Genomic DNA, 25,994 nt, shown 5'->3' with positions numbered 1-25,994 from the left:
GAGTTGGAAAACGAATGTCTTTAATGAACGTGGGATTCTGCTAATTTGGCAGGCAGTGGAAGAAAATGAGTGTGTGTAGAAGTAGAGAAATTTCCTTCCTTCTCTCTGTCTCTATCTCTCTCTACATATATGTCTACATCTTGATGAAATTTACTGCTCGTACTTGCCGTAAACCTCCCAAGATGGCAAGATGCGCCTATTCCAGCACATGTTTGAAAGGTAGGCGCAGCCTTTATAGTCCAGGCAACACAGAGAGCGGTGCCCATTAAACTAAGTTTGCAGTGCTGTGTCTTATGGACGTGCTTCTGTCACGAACAGCTTCAGGCCTAGGTAAGGGCTATTGGCCAAGCCGATGACTCGCTGTGAGTAGAACCCCTAATGATCAGCTGTTCGCTCGCTCGACCTACCTAAAGCAGCAAGTTTAAAGCCTCGAAACTCTTCAACTTATGCATCAATTCTGAATATTAAGTCAGTTGTCCAGTCCTGGCACAAAATTGACACAGTTGTGACTCTTGAGCTTCGGAGAGCTCCTGTTCAAATAGGCGCGCCGAATGACTCAACACGTTGTCGCCATAACCAATACCCCTGGTTAATTAGCTGTCAATCGCAAGTAATCGGGGTTTCCGCAACCGGTTCGGGTTGTCAATTGCTACCGATACCGACGCCGTCAACACAGCGCAGTGTATGTTTCACTATAAAAACTGAGAAAATGTGGCTTCGACTATGTCACAACATAAATGGATGAAGAATTTCCATAACTGCTTGTGTTTAGCAATGCAATTTTGACTGAAGAGACAGCTGAGTTACTCTGGTAGTCCAATCCGTGCATACACGAGGGTAGACCTGCTCATGCCTATGTCCTTGTAATCGTGCTGGCCCCTCGTCTCTCCATATTGTATTTCAGTTATTCTTCTTTGTAGAACCAATACTATAATGTTGATTCGAATGACATCAAGGGAAGAAATACCGACGGTTGCGTAAGATCGCACGAAGTCTGGAGTTACCGCCTCGACATGGTTGCGTGTTCACGCCCGGACAACAGCCCATCTCCTCTACCTCATTCCATGTCTACCTTGACTTGAGTAATGAGATCTTCTGCGCTTTTATAGTTTCTTCCGGCGGTATTTCCGACAGCTACACGGAGTTCGCAAGTTCTCTCGGTGTCTGGCAGCTGAAGTACTCGACTGAGTTTGGTTGGGTCAGGCTAAGCTTATTGCGATATCTCATTCTTTTGTATTGCGCAAACCTGTTCCTTGAGACTCTCGGGTACTTTTCCGTTCCAACCCATGTACCTCTCGTGAAGGAGGATCACAAACAGCATTCACAAGCATCATGGTGCTCCCAGAGCCGTGCAAGCACAGACATCAATGCGCCTTCGCAGAAGTGCTTGCCGTGGAACTGGTGCTATCTTATTGCTTTGAATACTCTAAAGGCAGAACCACACAACCTGCCATGGTATCATTGTACGCAGCCGGTCGGCGCTGAGCCCGCGAATTAGTTCAGATACGTGCATGAGACTTTGCTGATGTCAGCATTGAGGGCTAAACACGAGTGGCATCGCTGTTTGGTCGAGGTTCAACCCAAGTCTGGTTGCGTTCAAGCTCTCAAATATGTCCTTCGCCATCAATGCAGGACCGTTTCCAAGCCCTTCAAGCCATCTTCACCCTGGAGGAATCCGACAGAAGCCCTACGAATATTAAAGATGGCGGCTAGGGGGCTTGAGGAAGACGCCACAAACACAATCTTGTTTCATCCTTCCCACTGAAGCCATGTCTTAAGCTGGTGACACTCTAGACTCCTGCTCAGTTCCTCGCTTCCCTAGTTGTAGAAGCTCATAAACGTGATCAAGAGTCGGACCGCCCCAGATATCGTCAGCATCTCTCATCTCTGTCCAGGTTATCATCCCAGAATAGGTACTGATGAAAGCTCCCGGTAAGAGCTCCAGGGCTTATGAAACGAGAGATGAGTTCTATGGAATGTCGTCGCACCTGCGACGTCTTACATTTTAATCAATGTAATAGCTCGGCGAAGGACTGGTCGCTGTTCTGGGAGACGTGTACTTCTCAAGTCCATCTTATGTCTGTTTCCACATGGATGGGTGGTCTCACACATTGGAACAGAGGCCGGAAGAGTATAAATAATATGAAACATGCTGCTGATTCTACCTAGTGATCTCTAAATCCACTGGTCCTGGTGTTATTAGGGTCTGTCTCCAAGCAGGAGACAATGTTCAGACAACCGCAATCTGTAGATTTCACTTCGTACTTCCACTCAGACCTAGGGCTCACACCAAGACTTTACCTGATGTATTGCCCACTTTACATTATGTAGAGACAAATACAAGGGTAACGGACGACGATGGCTGGTACCCGCGGCACAGCGGCTTAGAGCTGCCGACATCTTTGCCTGACACTGCCTGAGTCAGCGTCGTTAAAGTCAATTTAGAGTCTCTGATAGATATTCCGGAGATATTGTTTAGGGGATTCTGACTTGGGCATTCTTGTATTGATTATATGCTGGTTGGCTTCTCGGAGGATGAGGCGTCGAGCGGCTTCTGCTTCCGATCTGCCCCTCAAAGATGATTCCATACAGACTCAGCCTCAGAACAAGTGCGTATATATATGGCTTGATGCTCAAGCTCTTATTCAACACACAATGAGAAGATGGGCTGGCTGGCTGGGGCACTGTGGACTAACTTTCACAGGCTCCCACTGAAGATCGGTTTGTCCTTTCCCAGCAACCATCGTGAAGCCTGATACATGTATCTATTCCGTTGTCTGAGTATCATGAGACGTATTTCTAAGTGGTAAGGACGATGACGGCAGATGATGCCCTAAGAAGTCGCATGCAGGTTATCATGCCAGTGAGTTGGTAGTGAGAGTGGCGGGAACATAGAACACGACGTGAAGATAAAACTCGTCTGAGGCAGGCCCGCACCGAAGAAGACAAGTCGTTTCCAAGGTCTCATTTGCTCGTTTAGTGTTTCTTTGGATTCACTCATTTTATGTAAGTCCTCAAAACCCCGTTACATCTCCAACACCAGCGTAACCACAGTCCAGGCGCTTCAGCCACCCACAGCAGCCATAAATAGCCTCGAAATTATGTGTATTTAATGCGCAAAATCATAGAAAACTTTCATAAAAAACAATCTGGTTGAGCTGGGGTTTCTGGCTAAGCTTTTGATCTCAGGAGGACAACAAGGGATGTTGAAGCTAGAGCAAACGCTGCAGAATGGCAGGACAGGGTAGCCTGTAGCATCATCACATTCGAAAACAGCGAGAGCTTATTTGTTCTCACATGCTTTGAGAAAAGCAGTGATCATGAATACTAGGGGGGAGAAACGCGGTGTGAGCTCGCCTAAATAAGAATAGTTGAGCAGGCTCTTGAGGTCTCGCGCCGAAACCTGCGATCTGGAGGACCTAATGGTGGGTTCCTTGACGCCAGTGGTCTGACGAAGACATTCGCTGGAGATTTCAACTGGGCGGATGTCTATATCTATTTATTCAAATTCAGAGCCTTCAAGTTTTGCTCGCTTACCGCATGAGTATGTCCTGTTTTGGTTTGGAACGTATCCGTTCAGACCCAGCTTCAGCATTGTGAACTTCCTCATCTGCAGGCTTCGGCATGGCACTGTTATGCCTTCAGGACGCTAATCTACATCGTATTCTGACTTTTTAGCTTTCATTATCGTCTGATTTCTGAACTTTCATTATCAGGTTCGCATGAATCTTTGTGTCTGTCAGCTATCCGCTTGAGCTGGTATCGCGAGCCTCCGGTATCGCAACCAATGGCGACAGGTTTGTCACTTCGAGGTCACCCGAATATACAAGATGAATGATCTACTGGAGGAAATGACAGGAACTTGGCTAAGAAAATACTGTCTTGGTATATCTGATACCTTTCTACACGCACTCATGTATACTGATGTGTTTTCGCAACATGGCCTAAATGGCCCCTTGGGTTTCCCCAAGACTGGACGCGTGCCGGTAATCCCATCTTCGGATTTGGAGTACAGTTTAACAAGGAAAGCTATCTTAAGTAATCTCTAAGCCATGTTATTTGACTATCTCACGCCCTGGATGCACCTTCAACCCCCAGTCCGACGAGAATCAACTATCCGGCCTGTGTGCTGGAGCAATAAATCAAAGAGCGTTGAGACTACAGTCACATAGGAACATTTTAAGTGTGAAATTGCGCCGTGAATTCTAAGCGACCAAATGTGAACAAAGCCCTTAAATACGCTAAAGATGAAGTCTTAAGACGTGCTCTCAGTGAGATTGTGAAGTTGAACCACTTCAACTCATTCCCCTGCTGAATGTGCTTAGTCGGACCAGATGCTGGGTGCCACAAAGCCAGAAGCCGCCCAGAGCCTGTACTTGTAGAATTGCATTGACAAGGCAGTTAAATCTCTCAATATGCTAAATTTAAATCAATCTCTAAACAGTCTATCAGGGTCTGAAGTGAATTGCGCAATCACTCGCGAGAGATCTAAATTGGAAGCCTCTTGCGAATGAAGATATCCTTAGTCTCCATACGTATAAAATACAGCAGTTAAGAGTATTCTCCTGAGAAAAGCAAAATCTCAACCGTCTGAGCAGTCTGTTCACTCACTCAGGCATACTTGTTTCGCTTGGAAAATTGCCAGCGCGACGGCCACTTTACACCCTGAAATCAACCGTTGCATAATCGTCGCCAGTCAACATCCGTAGAGGTTTGTCAACAAATACTCGAAAAACAACAGAAAAGTTTCAAGAAAAGCCAGCAGACTGGGCATGATCAGTTGTTCCAGGTTTCAGGGCTTTCGACAGCGTTGTCGCCAGTCTAGAGAAAGCTGCCTTGCTGCAGATCTTCCATTGCCATCCTTTGGTGACGCGGGGACAAGCCGAATGAGTCTGCAGCCGAAGCTAATAAATGACAAAAGTCCAATGGCTTATCTCAGTCTGTAGTAACCCAACTGGGATCTGTCGAGTATAAAGGCTCTTCAACCTGGCCGGAAGCCTTCACTCTGCAACCAATCTGTGATTTTCCTGTCGATTGTTTTCTTTTCACGCTACAAATGGTCACAGAGTCACCGTTACACAGACATACGCGGTTCTCACTCTTAGCCAGCTTTCTTCTGCATATGTCAGTTATCTCTAGCAGTATAAGAATCGAATATACTCAAAACGGCGATAAAGCCCGCGGACCGGATTAGAAAGTCGTGCCAGTCGAGCCTGGATGCTTACCATGCATCCGAACAGCCCCTTCTCCCTGAGATATGCATAAACGAAAATGCCCCAAACTAGAGAAATAGTCTCACACAGATGTCAGAGACGTACCAGAATACTTCCAGACCAAGGAGAGATCAAGACGGCATGGCTATGCCCCAGAGCTGTAAAACTACCGCCGTGATTCATCAAGCTTGATGCTGCCTGTAGCGACATGGAACCCAGCAGCGATCCAGTTTCCCCGGAATCAGACGACTTGAATTGATATGAATGATACCAAGTATCAGGAGCTTATATAGATCTAGCGCCGACTGACCAGGCAAAACGTGTTGCCTCCCGCCGCCCCGTAGAATCTCGAAAGCTTGCCCACAGCGATTCCCTTCTCGATATAAACCCCGCAATGGGCAGGACAATCATCCGAAGCGAAACAAGAAACAATTTAAAACTCCGACGTCTTCGTTCAATACAATGCGACAATGCACAACGCATGTCACCAAGGCCATGTCCAACTTGATGCCTTATGACTGCGGGCTCGCTCAGAATCTCACAACAGAAGCCACACTGCAGCACCTGAATACACCGGAATGGAAGAGGAATGAAGACGGCACCAATCTCACCCCGAATTGTTACTTCTGATCTCACCCAGCAACCTGCATACTGCACGTGGCTCAATGTGGCATCGTGAAGCCAATGACGATGCCATTTGCCTCCGATCAGCAAAACCTTGACATGGTCCACCTCATTGCCAAAGAGTCATACTCGAAAGCCACCCTGTTTTATACCCCAATTCTCCGTCTCACCAAACATCTTTCTCTCCACCGTGAGCTCGATATCGGGAGGCAGGTCTGCAGCGTCTGCACACCTATCATTTGGAACGCATATATAAACTCTGGGGGAGTCCTCCCGTCCCTGGAGCAATTAGTCCTTCGGAGAGAAACCGCCCTCTCTAAAACAGTCACAAGGGGGAAGAAACTACGTCGGCCGCCCAAAGCCACTCGGTATTAACCTCATCAGATGTCTCTACGGCATCTTCAACATCAATGCCTTCGTTGTCTTTCGCCCACGTATTCCTCCCAGTATGTCCAAGTGACGACAGCTACACTACGACCACCAGCCAGCGCATTCTGCTCTCGAAAACTCGACGCCAATCCTCAGCAGGCTTTAAAAACCATCCCGTGAGCGTGCCAATAATCGCGGGGGACGCAAACCCAATTGTTCGGCTGCCCACTTCCCATCTCAACACACCTTTAGATTGATTATATACCATTCTACCTCGAAAACGATAACGCGTCTCTTCCATGAAGTAAAATTAAACCCCTCGTCAGCGGTTACTGGGTACTTTCCAACAATGGAGCGCGGCACACTAGACGTGGACCATCACCACGAGGCAATCAATACTCTCGGCATAGGACTCATAGTTCTCCGGTCCCTGAATCCGTGCTATCCCACATTGATCCATCCCAGCCCGATTCCCGCTCAACATCAGAATCTTCATTCTCTCTGCTATCCAACACCTCTACCTCGCACATATTCCTCCGCATACCAAACCGATTATAAGGCGACGCGCACTGGCACATTTGTTTTCTTCCAAACCGGCCTGGCGATCCCGGCGCGAGCCCGGTGAAGCCTGCTTGTCATTCCTCATGCAATGGCTGAGTTCAGCGTATGCAATGTGTCCTTGCTCAGGTATGGACCCGCGCATTTGACCCTCTTATACGCACCCTCGGCCTACCAAAGCGAACCGGCAGCGAGCGTCTCTCGAGTGGTCCATGTAAGTGAGCCCTGCGGTCCTGTTCAACAGTCTAGGAACCAAATGTGATGGCGAACGAATCCGCACTTGTGTTCCTTTCTATCGCATCTGGCCGCAACAAAGCAAGTCAAGAACTCCCTGCTGACCGACCACGTGATCAGGTCAGAAAGCCAACCATATCATATCACACAATCGCTACCGCCAAGTGAGCCATTTGGAACGTATCAACCCCCCGGATACACCAAAGACAACAGAGCCGGTCACCAGACACACGCCACCCCCGCTCGTGTGGTTTCCATCCGAATGCCTCAACGGTGAGATCTGAGCAATATTTCCCCATTGTTCGCGCTTAAAGACGATGAACGCCATTATTTCTCTTGGCGGAGGCTGAGATCTAGTAAAACTATGATGTTTTATACGTGAGCGAGTAGGTGGACTAAAGGGACCTGGTTGGCGTGCACCCCACTTCACACCGGCGCGTCTTTGCGCTCTCAATTACCATGATCTAATGCATTTGAGCTTCCACGTGAGTCCAACCTCAGTTTCGGTCTTCACTTCTCGAAGCGCCCCTGAAACTCTTGGCAGCACTGGCTCATTCGTTCAGATCTCCTATAACACTTATCACGAGAGACCCAATCCACGTACTCTATCATTTTGCATGGCTTGGCCAGATTTACCTGGCGGAGACCAAGCCCATGCGATCACCCTGGATGTCTAGGGCAGTCTATGTGATTGGAAACCGTGTAGGATGGCAACACATGTTCAAGAATCAAGGAGGCAAAACTTTGGTGACAGTCATCGCGCTCACTATTCATGGATAGGCATGTCAACGACTTTGCGGATCATTAATATGGCTTGCCGCCCGAACGATCCCGCCCGAGAATTCATCCGGATGAAGCTACGCACTTGACTGTTTTGCGCCCGCGATAGAGATCACCATCCACTCGGAAAATATGGCCGCGGCGGCTGACGGTGCGCAATCTCGCACCGGATAAATGCTCGAGAGAGAGGTGAAACGGAACGGCGAGGTTGCATCTGATGTTTGACACGTGCTAGAGCCGTGACGTCGACCCTATCGCACTCCGGGGAATCGAGGGTCTGTTCGCGCCCAACCCCTGAAAGTGATACAGTGGTAAAGGAAACGAAATCATACGTGGATGAAACTTTGAGGGTCGCTTCCGAGGCTTTGAACGCTCAAACGGTACTCTCGAAGACTGATCTCGGCGCGTCCGTAGGCTTCATCGCCGGTGATGGAAACGTTGCGGAGTCACCTGGAGGAACCCTTCGTCGTCGCCGCAGGCACGTGCTCGTTGAGAAGCCCGGCTGTTTGAGACTTGGTGGTATTGCGACATCGGTTGAACACCCGAGTTAACATGGTAATTAGCAACAAGGATATGCCGGATTAGTCGATCGTCATCAATTGATGAGATTCAGCGGGCCACTTTGCCGTTGATTCGAAGATGATGCTCGTCTGTTCGCCCACCTGGGCTCTAACATCAGTTATGGGGCATCTCCCACCGAGAGAAGAAAATTATTCAGTGGAGATAGGGTGATCATTGTTGCGCGCGCGCATGAGGCTCTGGAGGTGGCTGGGGTTGGTTGGACGGATGATGAGAACCAGAGATTGTCTCAGTCGGGGGCAGTCCCGGATACAGTTCGAGGCTTCCACCCCTTCCCCGCAAATTTCTTAGTGCGGTAAGATCCAAGATTGAGATCCGTTGGTGATCCGTTGAGCTACGGGAAATAACTGCGCCAGATATAGGTTGCGCGTGACTTGAAAATGGTGGAACGGCGGGCAGAAGGTGGGCAGAGCTTTCTGGCGTGGAACGCATGCCGCCACGGCTGATGGGTGAGAGTGAAGGCGTGGCAATCTGGGATGATTTCAAATGGTGAAGCCGGCCATTTTGCAGGAATTGGACAACGGCAGAGTTCATCAGAGTAAAAGCATCCCTGAGGCAGAAAGTCTGACGCTCGGCTCGAAGTTGGCCGTTTCTGCTGCGTCAGCAGTCGCCAGAGTTGTGTGTTCGGACCGTCTTGTCAGCCAGGTAGCTGCAGCGGCTGACGGCAGCAGCAGATTGGGGTTGGCGTTGGCGTGGTGGCTGGCTCTGGTTCCAGGGGCGCGCGGGATGTAATATCAGCGAAGCGTCTCCGACTCGAGATGGCAGGAGCAGATGGCTCTGGGGGTGGCTGGGTGGCAGGATCGGTTCGGCGAGGGCGGGAAGAAAGCTCGAGAATCAGATCATTGCCGTGGGATTGGTGCAATTGGAGCCGACAGAAGTGCCCAACGAAAAGGTGCCATCCCGGAGCAAAATTGTTACAGAATGGTTGACCTGAAGATAAGGGCCAGGAACCAATCCGTAAGGCAAGGGGCCTGGCCGGGTTTGAGCTGCGGGCCAAGGATCTCGGCCCTGAGAGTCCGATGGCGGTTTGCGAGTGTTGCGTCGGGTGGTGAGGGATTGATGCTGAATCAAACCAGCGGTGGGCGCGGCGGCGCGCAAACCGGTGCGAAGAGGGCTTTCTGGACAAGACAAAGACTCATCAACCCCTGGGCGGCGTGGTGACGGGCAAAGAAAGGCGGTTTGGGCAACAATTTGAGGTACGGATCCACAGGAACGGTGAAAAAAGGTGTGTTTCCTGGTGCGGTGGCGCGCTGGGAATCGAAATTAGCTGCAAGCCTAGCTTCATCCCACCTCTGAGGCACACACCAGACAACAGACGAGCGTGGTAAGGTATTTTCGGTCTGGTCTGGGCTAGCATTAGTTTAGGTGCTGCGGTAAGTTAAGGTAAGGCGAGGCAAGGTAAGGCACGGCAAGGCCAAGCAAAGCAGGGCAGAGCCGGGCAAAGCAAAGAGCAGGAAGAATCGGTGAAGATGTAAGGTGAACAGAGCAGGGATAACGGAGGCTGGTAACCAGATCTTCCACCTTTTAAGCCCAGCCACATCTAGTTTATAGAGGCTTACGCTATACTATGAAAATTCTATTTATACTTTAATAGATACTTACTATATATTATAATACTATCTATAATAACTAGGAAAGCTTTAATCTAAGTTTATAAAAGTATTATTAATAACTTTAACTAATAGTTTATAGATAACTTATTATATAAAATTATATAAGAAAAAAAAATAGGTTTATTCTTCTTTTATTTATCAACTATCTTTAATAAGATTAACTTATTATATTTAAACTTATATTAATTAAAATACTAATTATAAAAATAACTAATAACTAAATAAAAGTAAAGTATTACTCTATCTAAATAGTAAAAGAAAATAAATATAAACTTAAATAGTTTATTAATAATACCTTTTTTTAATATTATAACTAAGAATAATTATAAAAATTACTATAAATACTTTATTTATATCTTATAAGTTATTATATATTTCTTATATATAAAAAATAATAAATTAAATATAAAATATATCTATTAATAGTTCTAGTAAATATATTAATAAATAAGAACTTTATAAGAACTTAATAATAAAGAACTCAAAGAGAATATTAATAAGTTAGAGGAAATTTAAAGACTATATTATAAGTATAGTAATAGCTGTAGTCTTTTTTAATTACTAAAAATAGGAAGGGAGAAGCGAAGAGGGAAAGGGGGTAGCTATAAGGGTAGCCTACGTGCTAGTAAAGTTTCTAAAAAATACACTTTAATACACTATATCACTTCACAGTGAAAGGCTAGTAATCAGATAGTTTGCTCGCGATGGGAGTCGTTGGTGTTGGCTTTCTGCGGCGGAGTGGGGGAGACGACACGGGCGAGTTTGGCGGATGCGACGCTGCTAAGGTGCGATGTTTGGGCGGCGATGCGTGTACAGTACAGTACAGTACATGATGCCGCGTGAGTTGGCCATGCCATTTGGTTCGAAGGGCAGGAAGATGTCCTGCTTGTGCTTGTTGATGCGAGTGTTCATGCGAAGAAGGCGCGAGGGTTGAGTCCACTGTCCCGCTCGTCAATTCAGTGTACCTTACCTGAGGTGACGAACATTGTAGGCGAGATGGATTGCATGAGCAGCCGGGCAGTTACGTGCAGTGCGTAAGGCAGGTGGGCAGGCCGGTGCCTGCCCTGTCCACCTTCCGTTGCCCTTGCCTCCATTGCTCCTCCCATGCCATGCCATGCCCATGTTAGCTAAGCTCGTTCCTTCCGTTGAGTCTTCAGTTGTCGTCGTCGTCGTCGTCCCAAGACATCACCTTATTCGTACCTTAGGCAGAGGTAGTATGGCAATGGAAGCTAAGACTCAAGGAAGGTGCTGCTGCCGCGCTTGTCCCCTTCCGTAACACTGCGACGCTGTGACGGCGGCGCCTCACCTTCTCGAGCTTTTCCTGCGCCTAGTCATGCCTTGGGTGCGAAGGTGCCGAATGTATTTTTGGCGTGTCATTGCACCCGTTTCCTCCAGTCCGCCACCGCTCGAAGAAAGGAAGTCGGTCAGTAAGGGGTTGTCTTGGCTGGGAAATCAGGGGGAGATGTTGTATTCATCTTCAGCAGCAGCGATACTCCATCCTCACTAAGAGAGAGAAAGAGAGAAACTCTGAGACCCCGTGTCAGAGAGTCAGAGACATGTGCTGTGGATGCCGAGCAGCCCAGACAAAACCGTTGAAGATCGGGATCTCTGCTGCAACTGGCCGACTCGAGGTGAGCCGAGACTGGCCACAGTACCCAAAGTCACCCGTAGTGTAGACGCCCAAGCCAGCTGCACAAGCTTGCTAAAGCTGTCGTCATTTCAAGACACTCACCGCTGCTGCAGCGATGATGAAGCACTGCACACTGCACGCACACTGCAGAGCCGGTGCATGTGGAGTGGAGTCACACTTGGAGTCCAGAGTCCAGAGTCCAGTCCAGCCCAAGGAGAAGGAGGTCGCATATCGCAGGCCGCAGACTTCCAGACCGCCCACGTCTCCCACCATCATCTTCCATAGGCCGGATACCTAGGTTGGGTTGGGTGCCTTGGTTAGCCACAGCGCACGATAGGCACAGGCCAACCGCTGGCGCCGCCATCAATCTGTAGCTCTAGCTCTGTAACTTTTTTCACGAGTGCCTCCTTCCCACGGATACCCTGCACGCTCCCATCCAGTCAGTAGAGGTACCTGCCTACCTACCTAACCTAGCAGCACCCTGGGGCTCACTGCGAATGCGACCAGCTCAGTTCCACCCCCGACCCCAGCAATATTTCTGTCGCTGCCACGCGCGCAAAATTGGGGGTGCCCGCCGCTCGACTCTCAACTTTTCTTTCCACCTTTTCCCTCCCCTACTTCACCCGACGCGATTCGAAATTCTGTTCTTCTTTCCACCGTATCCGACGACGACGATACTCTTGCGCCGACCGGAATAATACTAATCACCCCGCCTCGAAAAATAAGAAACCGCCACACCGATCAGAATGGGCACCTTCAAGTTCACCTGGTACGCGTGCCCGCGAAACCCACACTCGCATTCCCTCTCTCCCCGCCATCGCTCTTCTTCACCGGACTGGAATGCGGCGACGATGGGCGTCTACCTCTGTACCTGAGCTGCGCATCCGTAGCTTCAGCGATTGCTGGCTGCGCTTGCATATTTCCGTCGTCTGCCATGCGGAATGCGAACCATCTTGCACACAAGTTGGTGCCGCTTACGGACATGGCGAATCCACTTTGCGGCCTCGAATCGCACTCTTTCTACACAAGAAGACGAAAAAAAGAAAAGATAGCACTTAGCTAAACGGAGACATTGCTAATACTCCCGTCTCTCATAGGGCTCACCCGGCCGAGGAGGTCTACGTTACCGGCACCTTCGACAACTGGACCAAGAGCGAGAAGCTGGACAAGGTCGGCGACGCCTTTGAGAAGACTGTTACTCTCCCCGAGGCTTCGGAGAAGATTTACTACAAGGTTCGTAACCGCCAATTTGGGCGATTTCTATTTTCACATCACCATTGATTCATGTCGTCCGGACCCGGAGCCATGCGGCCGCACTTCCGGACCACCTTATCGGCGCAATTCGACTTTTCCTGGGAAGGCGGACGGTACGGAGGGGCAGAGCCAGTGAAAGCGAGATTGAGTGAGCTGCGACACGAGCATCGATCGAAAGCAGCGAACGCCTCGCCCAGCCCGCGACAGCATCCGTGCGCCACATCCACGTCTCCAAGGTCCCTGGCTCAACCAGTCCGCTGAGTCCTCCGACTGGACTGCCCTGCTGAATTGGAGGGGAGATGCTGTCTTGCTGGGCTGGGCTGGGCTGGGCTGCCAGGCCGCAAGCTGGTGGGAGCTTCCAGAGCTCCAGCTTCTGCTCCCAGTCGGCTCCACGCTTTGCAGGCCGGTCTCGGATGCGGCATGTCATGTCAGACAGAGGGGATCGGGGTTTTATCATCAATCTCGCAATTTGGCTCGTCTAGGCCCCTGGCGCTCCCGCAATTTGGTTTGCGCTGCACTCAGCACCGGGGCAGCCAACCACGACCACCGAGGGCGCTTCTCTGCTGGCGCTGACTCTGGCTCTGTCTCTCCCGAAGCCGCTTGTTTCTCGCTTTGTTACCAGACATTGTGGACATGCCGCCCTATCGCGCGAGTCTGCCGTTCCCGTTGGACCTTGTGCCAGCCCATCGGCCATTTTCTTTTTGGTCTGCTCTCCACCCTGCGCAACCTCAGCAGCAGAGGCAGTCCGTCTACGATTACCCCGGTCCGGGCCTGCACCGAGCTGCAATGGGTAGATTGGAAAGCAAAATCAAGTCACACAAGCACGGCGCAATGCAAGTCGCTCACGCGGGTCTCGGGGCTGGCGTCGTGCTGGCCGACTGTCCCGGGCTGGTCGCGGTATGACGCAATGATCCTTCAGTCGCGCAGCTCATCGACGCAGTTGCCTTGGGCAATTGGCGGTTGGCTGGGCTGGCTGGCGCAGGTGATGGGCGGAACCCGAGCAGAGCGGTCCAGAGCTCCGCTTTCTCGCTGCTCCAAAAAGAAATGAACAAGGTTTTCCAGGTTCATTGCTCTTTTTGAATGGTGGGGAGCGAAAGCAGTGGCTAGCGACATGGGTCCCATGCAGCCAGCCTGGACGGGTTCGCAGCGTTTGGCTTAGCATCAGCGGAGCAGCAGGAACCAGCAGCAGCCACCGGCCATCGTCACTGGTCCAATTGCTGTCACCACCAGCGACGACTCTTTTTTTATTTTTTTTTTATTTTTTTTTTTATTTTTTATTTATTTTTTATTATTACCGGGCTACACCTGCCATGCCATACCAGCCAGCAAGCAAGCAATCAAGCACGCGCGAACACGCTGCCGTACCTTGACCACCACGCCTTACCACACACATCCCACACTGCCCGCCATCATCTCGGGTACAAAGGTACCGGGCTAGATGACAATGTCTAGCACCACCGGCCTTTCCTTGCCTTGTTGTGCGGTGAGGTGTGTGTGTGTGCCTCCCGTCGTCTGCCTTTCCTCGTCGGGCTAAGGTAGCACCACAGCACCAGGAACAAGCTGCCATCCCATCCTGGGCCAAGGAACACCCAGCGCGCCAGGAACCGCCGCCTCCCAATTCCAATTTACCTTAGGTCCCTAGGCGCCTTCCCACCTTCCACCACGCCAGGCCAGGCCATACCTTCCTTTCTGGTCCCGTCGCCTTTATAACATCGGCATCTCCCAGATTCGCGCGGCCAGCTGACCCATTTTGTCGTCCGCGCGTCGTCATATCTTTCCAGGATCCATTGCACCGACAATCGCGCTGCCCACACTGATTCTCGCTTAAAAACATCGTCATCTAAGCTGCCTCGTGCAATTTAACTAACCCGCTTTCTTTCCCCTCCTCATAGTTTGTCGTCGACAACAACTGGATCACAGATCACACTGCCCCCCAAGAACCCGACCACGAGGGCAACGTAAACAACTTCCTCACCCCCATCCAGATCGTCAAGGAAGACTCTACCGCCGCCGTCATGAACACCGTCACCCCCGAGTCCACCACCGCCGCCCTGGCCAAGGACGTCCCTCTTGAGAAGAAGGACGACCTTCCCCAGGAGACCCCCTCTGACATTCCCGGCGGCTTCCCCGTCACCCCCGCCAATGAGCTCGACAAGGTCTCCTTCGGCGTCAACCCCCTCCCCGCGCAGGACGTTACTGCCGAGCCCATCAAGGTTGAGGCTGGCGAGCCTCTCCCCGCCTCCGTCAAGGCTGGCGACATCAACGAGCACGTCAAGCTCGACAAGGAGGGCTACGAGGACTCGAGCGCTCTGCCTGGTCTGTCCAAGGAGGAGACCACCGTCCCCGCCGTCACCAGCGCCACCATCCCCGAGTCTAGCTTGCCTGTCCCATCCGCCGCCGACGTTACAATCAATAGCGCCGCCCCGACATCCACCACTGCTGCTCTTGCCGCCGAGGTCCCCGTAGAGACCAAGGCTGAGGTTCCCGAGGTTGTGAAGGAGGCCCAGGAGAAGGCCCACGCTGACCCCGAGGCCAGCGCCAACCCCGAGGCCGTCCAGGAGAAGGCTGTTGTTGAGGACGAGCTGCTCGAGAAGGTTCCCGAGGCTCCCTCTACCTCCGAGGGCACCTCCGGTTTCGGAACTCAAAAGTCCGAGAACGTTGGCGCCATTGCTGCTACTGCTGCCACCGCGGGCGGTATCGCTGTTGCCGCCGCCGTCGCCGCCAAGGACTCTGTCGTTGAGGCTGCCGCTCCCGCCGTCGACCAGGCCACCGTCGCTGCCACTGACGCCGCCGCTAAGCTCCCCGAGCCCGTCAAGGAGAGCTTGCCCGTCCCTGTCCAGGAGGCCATTGGCACCCAGGTCAAGGAGGAGACCCGCGAGGAGGTCGCCCCTGAGGTCCCCGCTGTCGTCAAGGAGGCCATCACCGAGTCTGGCAAGAGCCCCGAGGCTGCTGCTAACACCGAGGCCGTCGTCGAGAAGAAGGAGGTTGAGGCCGAGCTCCTGCAGGAGGTCAAGACCGTCCCCGCCGTCGGCGAGGAGGCTGAGAAGACCAAGACCGAGGCTGTCAAGGACGAGGTCAAGGAGACCAAGGAGGAGGTCAAGGAGGGCGACAAGTCCAAGACTGAGGCCGTCAAGGAGGAGGCCAAGCTTGCCAAGGAGGAGGTCAAGGAGGCCGTCACCAAGGACGAGCCCAAGGAGGCCAATGGCACTCACGCTGTCAACGGCACCAACGGTGCCACCACCAAGGAGCCCGAAGCTCCCGCTACCCCTGCCAAGGCCGCTTCCTCCGTTCCCGAGTCCACATCACCAAGCACGACCAACAAGGCCACCGACAGCCCCGCGGCTACCGAGAAGAAGAAGAAGAACCGTCTGAGCGCCTTCATCGGCAAGCTCAAGAGCAAGGTGCACAGCAAATAAGCGGCTTAATGATAATGACGTCCGCCGTTGGCTTGCGGGTGGATGGGCGGCTGCGTGTTTCGCCTCGTTTCATATGGTTTGTCTTGTCAGGTGCTGCGTATTTGGGTTATTTGTCGTTTCTATGATTCCCCCGGTCCACTTTGCATGTGCAAGAGCTCGAGAGGTAGAATGTAGCATGGCAGCTGGGTGCTGAGGATGTTGGAAGTACAGGCATGGCGGAGGAGCCTCTATAATTAATCGAGGATGTTGTGGGCTGCCGCCTCCCTTGATTTTGCTGCTTTCGTTGTTACTTCACGGCTCATCTGCATCGGACTATCTTGTACCATAATACCTCGTTCGAGCCTAATCTGCATATGATCCGTTCAATCAAGATGTCATCGTGAATGCCATGACGTTGTGAAGGCCAAGCACACCACAGGTGACGACCCCACGCCAATTGAGTGGACCGCGCTTGCATTCTCTCCGTCTCTTTTGCAATTGGCTCATTTGGATGCATGTCGCCTTTCTTTGACTTCATTCGACGAAACATCGCGTTGGCCCATGAAGCTGTCGGCAGTCGCCGATCACGTGATGGCATGACGGCACAGTACGTATCCCCGGATCCCGAGCTTCCTCGTCACGGCCACTTCGATTTGCCCCGCTAATGACTCTACGTACTGCTCTGCTCGCTGCATTCTCTCGACATCCGATTACCTGATCCCCACCTATCACTCATGGGGTCCGTCCACCTTGGACCCCGTCTGGTTCTACAATCTGCATCTCATTCATCTGCAATCGAATCGTCAGGAGAGGGCCTTGGACCCCAGCTCAGGCGGATAGCAAACCTCACGCTCGAGTCAACACACTAGGCCGTCGCCCCGCGTCGCCCCCTCCACTCTCCTTACTCCTTCCCTCGCGCCGCATTGCATCACGACACCAAGCTGGGGGGCAACTGAGACGGCTGCCGCTTCCACGGGAGGGAGGACCTTCACGACACCCACCCCGATCTTCGAACAGCCGAATATGAGCTCGACACCGTCCAACTTGGGCAAGTCCCTTTCAGCGTCGACTTCCCACTCGCCTGCGATCCAGCCAGGCCCCGTCACCACGAGCTTCGAATCCAACCGCCGTCCGGCTCAAGCCAGCCCCTCCCATACGCAAGGCGCCCCTCGAAAGAGCCAGGGTGCCAGGAAACAGCACAAGATGCAGCGCCGGCCGGGACTCGGTGGCGAGTACAGGGGGCACCCAAACCCGGATGACGATGACGCTTTCGCCGAGATGAGGGCAGTCCGAAACCCCTCGAGCCGTCGGGGACAGACCTCCATCACCCACCTGCTCAACTACAGCATGCCGACACGACCCTTTGCGGAGCATCACTCGTATGCTAGGAGCTACAGGCGCAATCCGACCTGGGGCCCCGGCTCAGGACACCACGCCAACGACAAGGCGAGATACGTCCATGCAAACTACCGCTTCGTCGTCTCGCCCGAGGCGAGCTACTCCAGCCAGGCCGCCGACGCCGACGTACACATCGATTGGAACAATGTCTTGCAGATCTTGGCGTCGTCCGAGTCGCAGGCCGCGAGCTGCCCGATCTGCCTGTCCGAGCCGGTCGCGCCGAGAATGGCAAAGTGCGGGCACATCTTTTGTCTGTCCTGCCTGATCCGATTCATGAACACCACGACCGACGAGGACTCCAAGCCTTCAAAGGGCTTGAAGTGGAAGAAGTGCCCGCTGTGCGAGGACAGCGTCTACCTCCATGAGACGCGACCGGTGCGCTTCTACGCGGGACAGGAGAGCCCCCTACCGCGGGTCGGCGACGACGTGGTGCTGCGGCTGATGGCGCGCACCGCCAAGTCGACGCTCGCGCTGCCGTGGGAGAACGGCTCTGACGCGCTGAACGTGGCGGATGACATTCCGTGGCACTTTGCCGCGAACGTGCTAGACTATGCGAGAATGATGAAGGGCACCGGCGATTACATGGTGGAGCAGTATGACGAGGAGATTGAGGCGTTGGAGAAGCAGGGAACGGAGGACCAGCTGCTATACCACGAAGACGACGAGTGGACACAGAAGGCGATCCGGGCTATCAATGCGTCCAAAGACAAGGTCAAAGACCTCGGCAAGAACGATTCGATGACGGCGGGAACGCAAAAGTCGGTGCAGCCAGATTTCTACTTTTATTCGTCACAACCACATCTCTACCTCTCGGCGCTCGACATTCGGATTCTCAAGACAAAGTATGGCGACTTCTCGGCGTTCCCATCAACGCTTCTCCCGCGCGTCGAGCACATCTCCACGGGCCACGTCGTGGATGAGGTGCAGCGCAAGCGGGCCAAGTACCTGGGCCACTTGCCTTACGGATGCCGCATCAGTTTTCTGGAATGTGACTGGACGGACATCGTGTCGGCAGACGTGCTTGAAAAGTTCGCGGACGAGATTGGCCGGAGGAGGAAGCGCAACCGCGACAAGGCTGTGCAGGAGGAGCGCGAGAGGCTTCAGTCCGAAAGGATCGAGGCCGCGCAGTTCAAGAGCACGGCTGCGATGAGGCGCGACTATGGCCCTATCGAAGAGGACCACGTCCCCGCGTTGAATCTCGAGGAGTTCCAGCCGCTGTCCAGTCATGCTGGCGCCACGCCGCCGGACCCGCGACCCGGGTTCGAGCACCTCGCTTCCATTTCTACGAGTCCATCTACGCAGAGGACGGTGTGGGGAACTCACGTAATCCACGGATCGCCGCAACTCGCTCCGCAGCGCGCCGTGGATGATGGCTGGCTGAAGGACGAAGACGTCTTCAGCGCCGCGGACTTGTCGTTCCAGATGGAGGCGATGGGCGTCAACGAACCCAGCACTTCCACCGCTAGCAGCAGTGCAGCTGCGGCTGCTAGTGGTGGTGGAGGCGGTGGTAAGGGGAAGAAGAAGAAGCAAAAGATCACGCTGATGAGCACCGGCGGAAGAAGGGGCGGCTGAAGTCGGCGTTGCAGGAGACGGTCTGGTCCAAGATTAGCGAGGTAGAGTCAGTAGAGTAGGCGCGGGGAGGCAATTTGACGTGGTGTTACAAGTATGCTTCATACAGCTCACAAGAATTTACAACGAAATCAGCGCAAGATTATCAATCGTTGCCTCAAGGGTGGGCGCTGTTTTTATCATATAAAGGATCTGGGAGGAGGCATTTAGGTACTGATGCTTTGAATAAATTTGTTAAATTTGAAGTTGTTAGTTCGAGTGAAGTCGTCTTGCAAAGGCCGTCTTGCCGAAATGAAGATGCGATCTGTGATGGAGCGACGCACTACCACAAAGCTTTTTGCGTAGAGATGGGCTTATTCATCAGGTGTTGGAGACCTGTTTGGGGTATATAAGTTCTCTTGACGGGGGGGCTCTGACATGTTGGCAGGGCAATTGATCTCTTGAATGGCGCGATGCACAGGCGATATTTGGTATTGCGACCTGGCCCAATGGGATGAATGGGTTGAGCTGGTGCCGTCTCTGCTGTGGAACTATTGCGAGATGGGATTCGCGTGGGTTGGTGGTTGGCGTCTGTCTTCTGTGGCAGGGTATGCGGTTGAATAGATGACCGAAGACGGCCCGGAGGTTTTGGGTCAGATGAAGATGATGTTGGGTCAGATTAGAATGGAAGTAATGTTGTTCTTCCTCCATATCGGCCGTGAAAGCAAGACTTCTGAGGAACTGGTGCAGCGTACCCTGCACATTATAAGTTGACCCTCGGGCAACAAGGAGATTTTGGGTCTTGCAAGTGGTGGTATGCTATCACGGGGCTTGTGAGTTGAGGTCCTGAGGTTCTTGAGGGACGGGGCGTTCGGGGTGGGGGTTTAGGTATATAAGTTCTCCTGCTGGTGCTGAAGATGTGATCGGGGCAAGAAATGACAAGTTCTATGGCCAGCTGCGTCAGTAGCATTCTTTTTCATCGTCGATAGGCTAATCCATGAACAAAAAGGTTGGCATCATATGTACGATGAAAACGGGGCTCGAAGTGGGCTTTACTGTGTTGATTTGGAATGGTCGTCGTCCGGCGGCTCAGGGAGAGTCTGTGGGATGTATACGCGGCCGCAACCGAGGCGGAGGATGGACCGAGGGAAATAGGGTGGGAGATGTTCTACTTGTGCCGGTTGGGAATGGAAAGAGTATTGGGATATAATTGAACTACGACCATGTAGATCCAGCAGTTTCATTGCTGGGTATGATAGAGATACGATTGCAGTCTGCATTTATACCCTACTCCCATGCTCACAGGCCGGTTGCTGGAGATGATCAGTGCTGCTGCCAAGGGTGCGCCTGGCCCAGGAAGAAGGGCCAGGGGTATATAATGCGTCCAGGGGCTGCAAGTTCGAGATTGGACGGCAACATTTGCCGGTTGGGTTGATGTTAAATGCTCGGTATCCGCCATGGTTCTGGAGCTGTAGCCATTTGCGTGTTGTGGCCCGGGGAATGATCAGTTTTGTAGATAGCGAGTGCGACTTGGACATCGGGTCTCTGTTGTCTCGGCCTCTCGGGGGATATTGGGTGCATATCCGGATAATGATCAGCTTGAGAGTGCTTGGGAGCTTGGGGGTTGTGCTTAGAGGCGCGCGGAGATGTGTCGATAGTACCTGTGTAAGTGTCCTTGTCAGGTCGTCTCTGGCCAGGGGAAAATAGTTTAATCAAATTTCAGTTTCGGGTCGCGAGTAAACCAAAGGGGTACTGGTAGCCGTATGTGCAAACATGAGAGCCGTTGACGACATGAAGTAAGGCTGGACAAGTGAGGGAGTACATATATCGGGTGATGGGCTCAGAATAGACAACGAAATCATCGTGGCATCATCGTGGCAGTCTTCTTCTGGAAACTTTGCCAGATGGTAAAAGTGACCTCGGAACTGCCGACCATTTCCGACGTGGCAAAGAGGATAGATATTCAATCTCATGGGTTGCGGTCACGGTTTGCAACGTTCGGTCATCCGCTGTCTGGGTCCAGATGGGAGTATGTGGCATGTATGTATGGACAATACCGTTTATAGACTCGTTAGAAGATGGTCATGTCAAGAGGCGGCTGGGCATGTGTGTGTGATGCGTCTTTTCCTGAGTCTGTACGGGTTTGGAAAGCCGAGTCCGAGCGAGGAAAGACTGGGTGTGTCCAATCAGTCACACGCACTATTGGTTTGTGAGTAGTGAACGGTGCTGATCGTTCTCTTTTATAGCCACTACGAGAGGCTGGTGGCTTCTCACATATCGTAAACGAAGCATTCTAGTACTAGTAAGATCTGGGAGGGAGTATATAATTCTACATTCGGTGAAAATCAGCGATGTTCTGCAAGTAAATGCCCCACTCTAGCGGCGGACATCGTTTGGAGTCGCACTCTCTTGCTACAAAGCTCGATTGATTAGCAGATGCGTGTTTCGAATTCGATGTCTACTCCGACCGATGTGATAGCGAGCCATTCATGGTCATCTCTTCACTGTTGTTTCGGAGTTATACCTACAACATACCCCGCAGGCAGCGGAATCGTAGGCTTGAGTACTCGAGTGAGGCCAGGCATGCCTGGAGGCTCGTGGATGTTGCTCTGCTTTCCTTCTAAAGCCCTGACTGTAACTCGATACGATCGAGCTCTACTTGTGGTTTGATTGTCTGCTCCGCTCACAGCTTCTCAGGGACTCTCAGCGTTGTTTGATACCGGTTCAGCGGACCACATCCTATAGACAGCCATCCTATGGAGATAGATGGTCCTCAGATGCGGCCGACTGTGCGTGCTCACCAATAGCGACTGACTAGAGATGGGTTCGAGGGGGGTATATATTGCAGGGTCCGGCGCCTTCCAGAAATGGTCGCTCTGCAGACGACGTTCAGGCCGTCATGGTTTGGTACAGCTTTGTTGTGAACCTCAACCCGTAGCCTTGCGATGATACACAGCCTGGCGATTTTCAATGTCATGTGCGACACACATGGGTTGAGGCAACGATCTCCTCTGTTGATGGATGGGTATGTGGCCGTGTATGAGCAGGCGAGACTGGACACGGGAGAAAGCCTAGCGGTTGGACGCGCGGTGCGTTTGCTGCCGGCGAGATGTTATTAGGCGCTCTTCGCATTATTATTGTTCTGAGGCCTCGTGAGGTTCAAATCCAACAGAGATCTGGATTGCTTTCTATTGGTTTGTGGAAGAATGAAGTGCTCCTGCTGGCGGACTTGTTTATATAGTGGCCACTGACAAAAGACGTCTACGACCCTCCACGCAAACGTACGGAGCGCGCGCCTGTGTGATGTCATCACTGGAGGCGGTATATATATCTCGCGTTGTGTGGCATGTGTCACTGTTCCGCAAATAAATCGGGTTGGTAGCCATGTTAGATGAAGCGAGAGTCGAGAAGCTGGCATGGGTGACACAGAGGTGCGATGCCCAAATGCCAAACTTTGACAGACGTTGGGAAAGGCGTTTGCATTCATTTCTCAGTCGTTGTTGCAATGGCCGTATACTTTGGAGATTCACCAGCAGGGGAAGAGACGGAGGCTAAGAGGGTCGAGAGATGGGCTTCGGGGGTAGGTTAATGTCAAGATAGAGGAGGATGCTGTGCGGTGGGATTCGAAAGTCGTCCATTGACCTGTCATCTCGGTGTCACACAATGGAAGCCATTGTCAGAAAGTTGCATGATTTGCCCTTTGATTGCGTGAGTGCTAAGGCGTGTCGTTTTATGTGGCTTTCAGTCGCAGGGGATGTTGAAGCCCACGTCCAGATTGATGGTGCGGAGGTGGTTGGGTTGACGAATGGTATGAATTGCTGATGTGAGTAGTCTATGAGAACCAAAAAAAAAAAAAAAATGAACTCTGAGTCTGGGTAGTTGCCATGCAATTGAGACCTGCATCAACTACCCCTAGAACTTTCCGAGTGCGTAAAGACATCCAGGTGTGAACGATGATGAGACTTGGGCTCTCTGGCATCTGGCTCCGAGGGCAGTCGAGTATACAGCAATGTACCCAGCCAGGACAGAGGGTTCCAAGAGCCTTTCTAGTAGAAGAGAGTGATGCTCATTGTGCTTATCTTTGGTTCCGTTGAGTTGACCATGGCCATGACTTGCAGGCTTGCTTGCCTTTGCAAAGGAGCAGTGTGGTCTGAGACTGGTTAATTGCCGCTGACATGAAACAAGCGATGTTGACACTTTTTATCGATGTTCGGTAAACCATTGTCGTCCTTTTGTGAGCAACGTGATGGTCTTCTGAGACGTTGTGGTGGATGAGTGCATACTCTCTGAGCCAAGTGGACTTTGATGAGGACAACAAATGCATCCTCATAGAGTTGCTGTTGGTATGACGGCTGATTCTGAATGTGTCGCCCAAGGCAATTCTCCACGGGTATGTTCCATGAACGAGGGTGTGGAAGTCGGCTGGCTTGCTTCAGATTTGGGGGTTACTGGTATTCCTTCGGCATAATCAGGCGAGAATAGAGATAAGGGTCTAGAACGGAATGGATGGTGCCGTCCTAGCTGTTTGATTCGTGGGCGTGAACGGGTGTGTGGTACGAGCTACTAAGCTATTTCCTTATACTAGGAAGGAAACATTGCGCAACGGGGTGGATTGGTAGATCACTTCATCTGGTCCTGGCATCAGTTATATACTGATTACATCACAGAGAATGTTGCCTTAGTGACTGCGTCAACGCCGGCTATGATGATTGAGTTCTTTAGAAATATATGAAGCCTGGGAGTTGTTGACTTGTGGAGCCTTCAACAATCGATCTGCCTGAACAATGGATGTAAAGTTAAGCTGTGAGCACTGCGACCCTATTGTCCCCAACATCGAACAGGATGATGAGAGGCTCCTGTACGTTGCAGACTTATCCATGCTTCCTTGGGTTGGGCTCTAGCTGATGCTGAGGACTGAATACCTAGGCAGGAGGGAATTTAGATAGGGGAGAGAAGAGATAATTGCGCTTTGCGAAAGTAAAGAGCCTGCGTGGGAGGAATTCTACTTCTGGCCTGGTTAGACAACTGGAAGGAAGCAGCTCGCAAACACCTCCAAGAAATCCCGCAAGGTTGACTTGACATGCATGACAAAGTATCTACAATATACCATCGTCATCTTAAAGGCGAATGACTCTGGAACCCCCGACTTCGGCCAATACTCCTTTCCAATCTTGCCATTAGAGGAAGTGCAGTATAAAAGGTGTCCATATCGAATCCATCAGTCATAAAGATGACAGCCGAGAGCAACGATAGATCTTGCTCAGCGACAGAAAAGGTTTTCCACGGCATCAGCTGGAGTCTCCTCTCCTGGACAGTCATTTCATGAGGGCCTCAGATGTCTAGTGATGGGCCTCAAGCCTCACTCAACTGCCGTCCGTCGGGCTGTGATTCAGCACTGAATCAATACCCGGAAAATAACAGAGATGTAAATTCAGGTAAACCAGTTGCATTTGTTCTTGGAATGAGACTTCTCAGACCAAGGCTGAAGGCAGCACCTCCCTCAGCATCCATGGCTTACAGTTGAACAAATGCTTTTGACATACAAGGCTGGAAGACTAGACAGCGACCAAAGTTTCCGAACCCCAGGCCTTCCATATTTTGCAAAGTAACATCATTGGTTTTCAGTCAATACAATACCACTCTTTGAGACTCTGGGTGCCCCGTCGCTTCCGCCCATATCGATCGACCCGGCAGACCCATCGGAGTAATCCGCGCGGTGTACTTCGCGGGCGGGAACAAGGAGGACATCTTTCCTGACCGCCGGCATCATTGATTTAAACTTTGTTGACTTTTCGAAGGCTAAGTAAGACTGGGGAGCGAGACGTGGGGTTGTCTCCCAAGGAGTCAGGCCAGCTACTTTGACACAAGGCGAAAGCGACGGGACTGACTCATTGCCGTTAGCCCCTGTTCTGCCCTACAAAGCAACGCCTTACAGTAATCAGATGAACCGGTTGTCCCTGTAACATGAACGACGGGACGTTCTCAGATTTATTGCTGCCCCCCTCAGCCACGACCGAAATAAGTCTGGTGGTGGCCGCGACAGCCAAGCGACGTGCCTGACTAGCCATGACATGATATAGCATACTTTCCGGTAACTCCCCGATATACTATGCCTCAAACTTATTTTCGTATAGTACGGATAAGTCCAAGCGATTTGGGAAATAAAAAACCGAGAACTCGATAAGTTGATTCTTGATAAAGCCCACGTCGTCGCTGCCTTGCATCTAGATTTGGACCACTCCTTCAACCACATCACCATCTATATCCAAACTTCAAAATGCAGATTACTTACGCCTTCATCGTGTCCGCCTTCGTCGTCGCCGCCGAGGCGGTTACATGTGCCTCGGCACCCTTCAAGAGCGGCAACGTCTTCCTCTTCAGCGAGCGGACCGGCGGCGTTCAGCAGGCCGACTTCAACACGGGCTTTCTTCGATACACCCCGAACAGCGACGCCACGAAACCAGGCAAGCTGGAACTCTCGAACCAGACCCAGGACCGCAAGGTCATGTGCGTCGGCGAGAAAGACGCCAAAGACTGGACGTGCTTCTGGTTGGACGCTGGTGGCACTTGCGACACAACTCTCTTGCTTGATCCAAGCAAAGACACTAGCGTAAGTTACTACTTCCACTGTTAGAGAGATTATTATCAGGTTGCATGGGCTGACATAGACATAGGTTGGCACTGCATGATTGGTGCTTTAATGTTACTTGAAGCGATACATACGTTAAGCGGAACTTGATTTCAGTAAAGAACGATGCTGAACAACGATGTCTCCATTGTTGACACATTTGGATTGTCG

The 25,994-nt window shown here is 51.8% G+C and overlaps 3 protein-coding genes across 3 annotated transcripts; all 3 read left to right on the top strand.

The window, feature by feature from the left end:
• Positions 1-12,346: 12,346 nt before the first annotated feature.
• On the top strand, positions 12,347-16,270 carry COL26b_003708 (uncharacterized protein; the record flags this gene model as incomplete). Its single annotated transcript, XM_053176600.1, has 3 exons — positions 12,347-12,369; positions 12,698-12,833; positions 14,747-16,270. The coding sequence occupies 3 exons, from the start codon at positions 12,347-12,349 to the stop codon at positions 16,268-16,270; spliced, it is 1,683 nt and encodes a 560-aa protein (XP_053039459.1).
• Positions 16,271-17,272: 1,002 nt separating this feature from the next.
• Positions 17,273-19,219, top strand: COL26b_003707 (uncharacterized protein; the record flags this gene model as incomplete). Its single annotated transcript, XM_053176599.1, has 1 exon — positions 17,273-19,219. One exon carries the CDS (start codon positions 17,273-17,275, stop codon positions 19,217-19,219), a length of 1,947 nt encoding a protein of 648 aa, XP_053039458.1.
• Positions 19,220-25,472: 6,253 nt separating this feature from the next.
• On the top strand, positions 25,473-25,884 carry COL26b_003706 (uncharacterized protein; the record flags this gene model as incomplete). Its single annotated transcript, XM_053176598.1, has 2 exons — positions 25,473-25,805; positions 25,870-25,884. The coding sequence occupies 2 exons, from the start codon at positions 25,473-25,475 to the stop codon at positions 25,882-25,884; spliced, it is 348 nt and encodes a 115-aa protein (XP_053039457.1).
• Between the last annotated feature and the right edge of the window lie 110 nt (positions 25,885-25,994).

This window comes from Colletotrichum chrysophilum (genome assembly GCF_026319265.1).
Source record: "Colletotrichum chrysophilum strain AFK26 chromosome Unknown scaffold_21, whole genome shotgun sequence".
NCBI classification, from domain to species: Eukaryota; Fungi; Ascomycota; class Sordariomycetes; order Glomerellales; family Glomerellaceae; genus Colletotrichum; species Colletotrichum chrysophilum.
The sequence above is the reverse complement of the archived record's forward strand: the minus strand, read 5'-3'. Positions and strand labels throughout refer to the sequence as shown.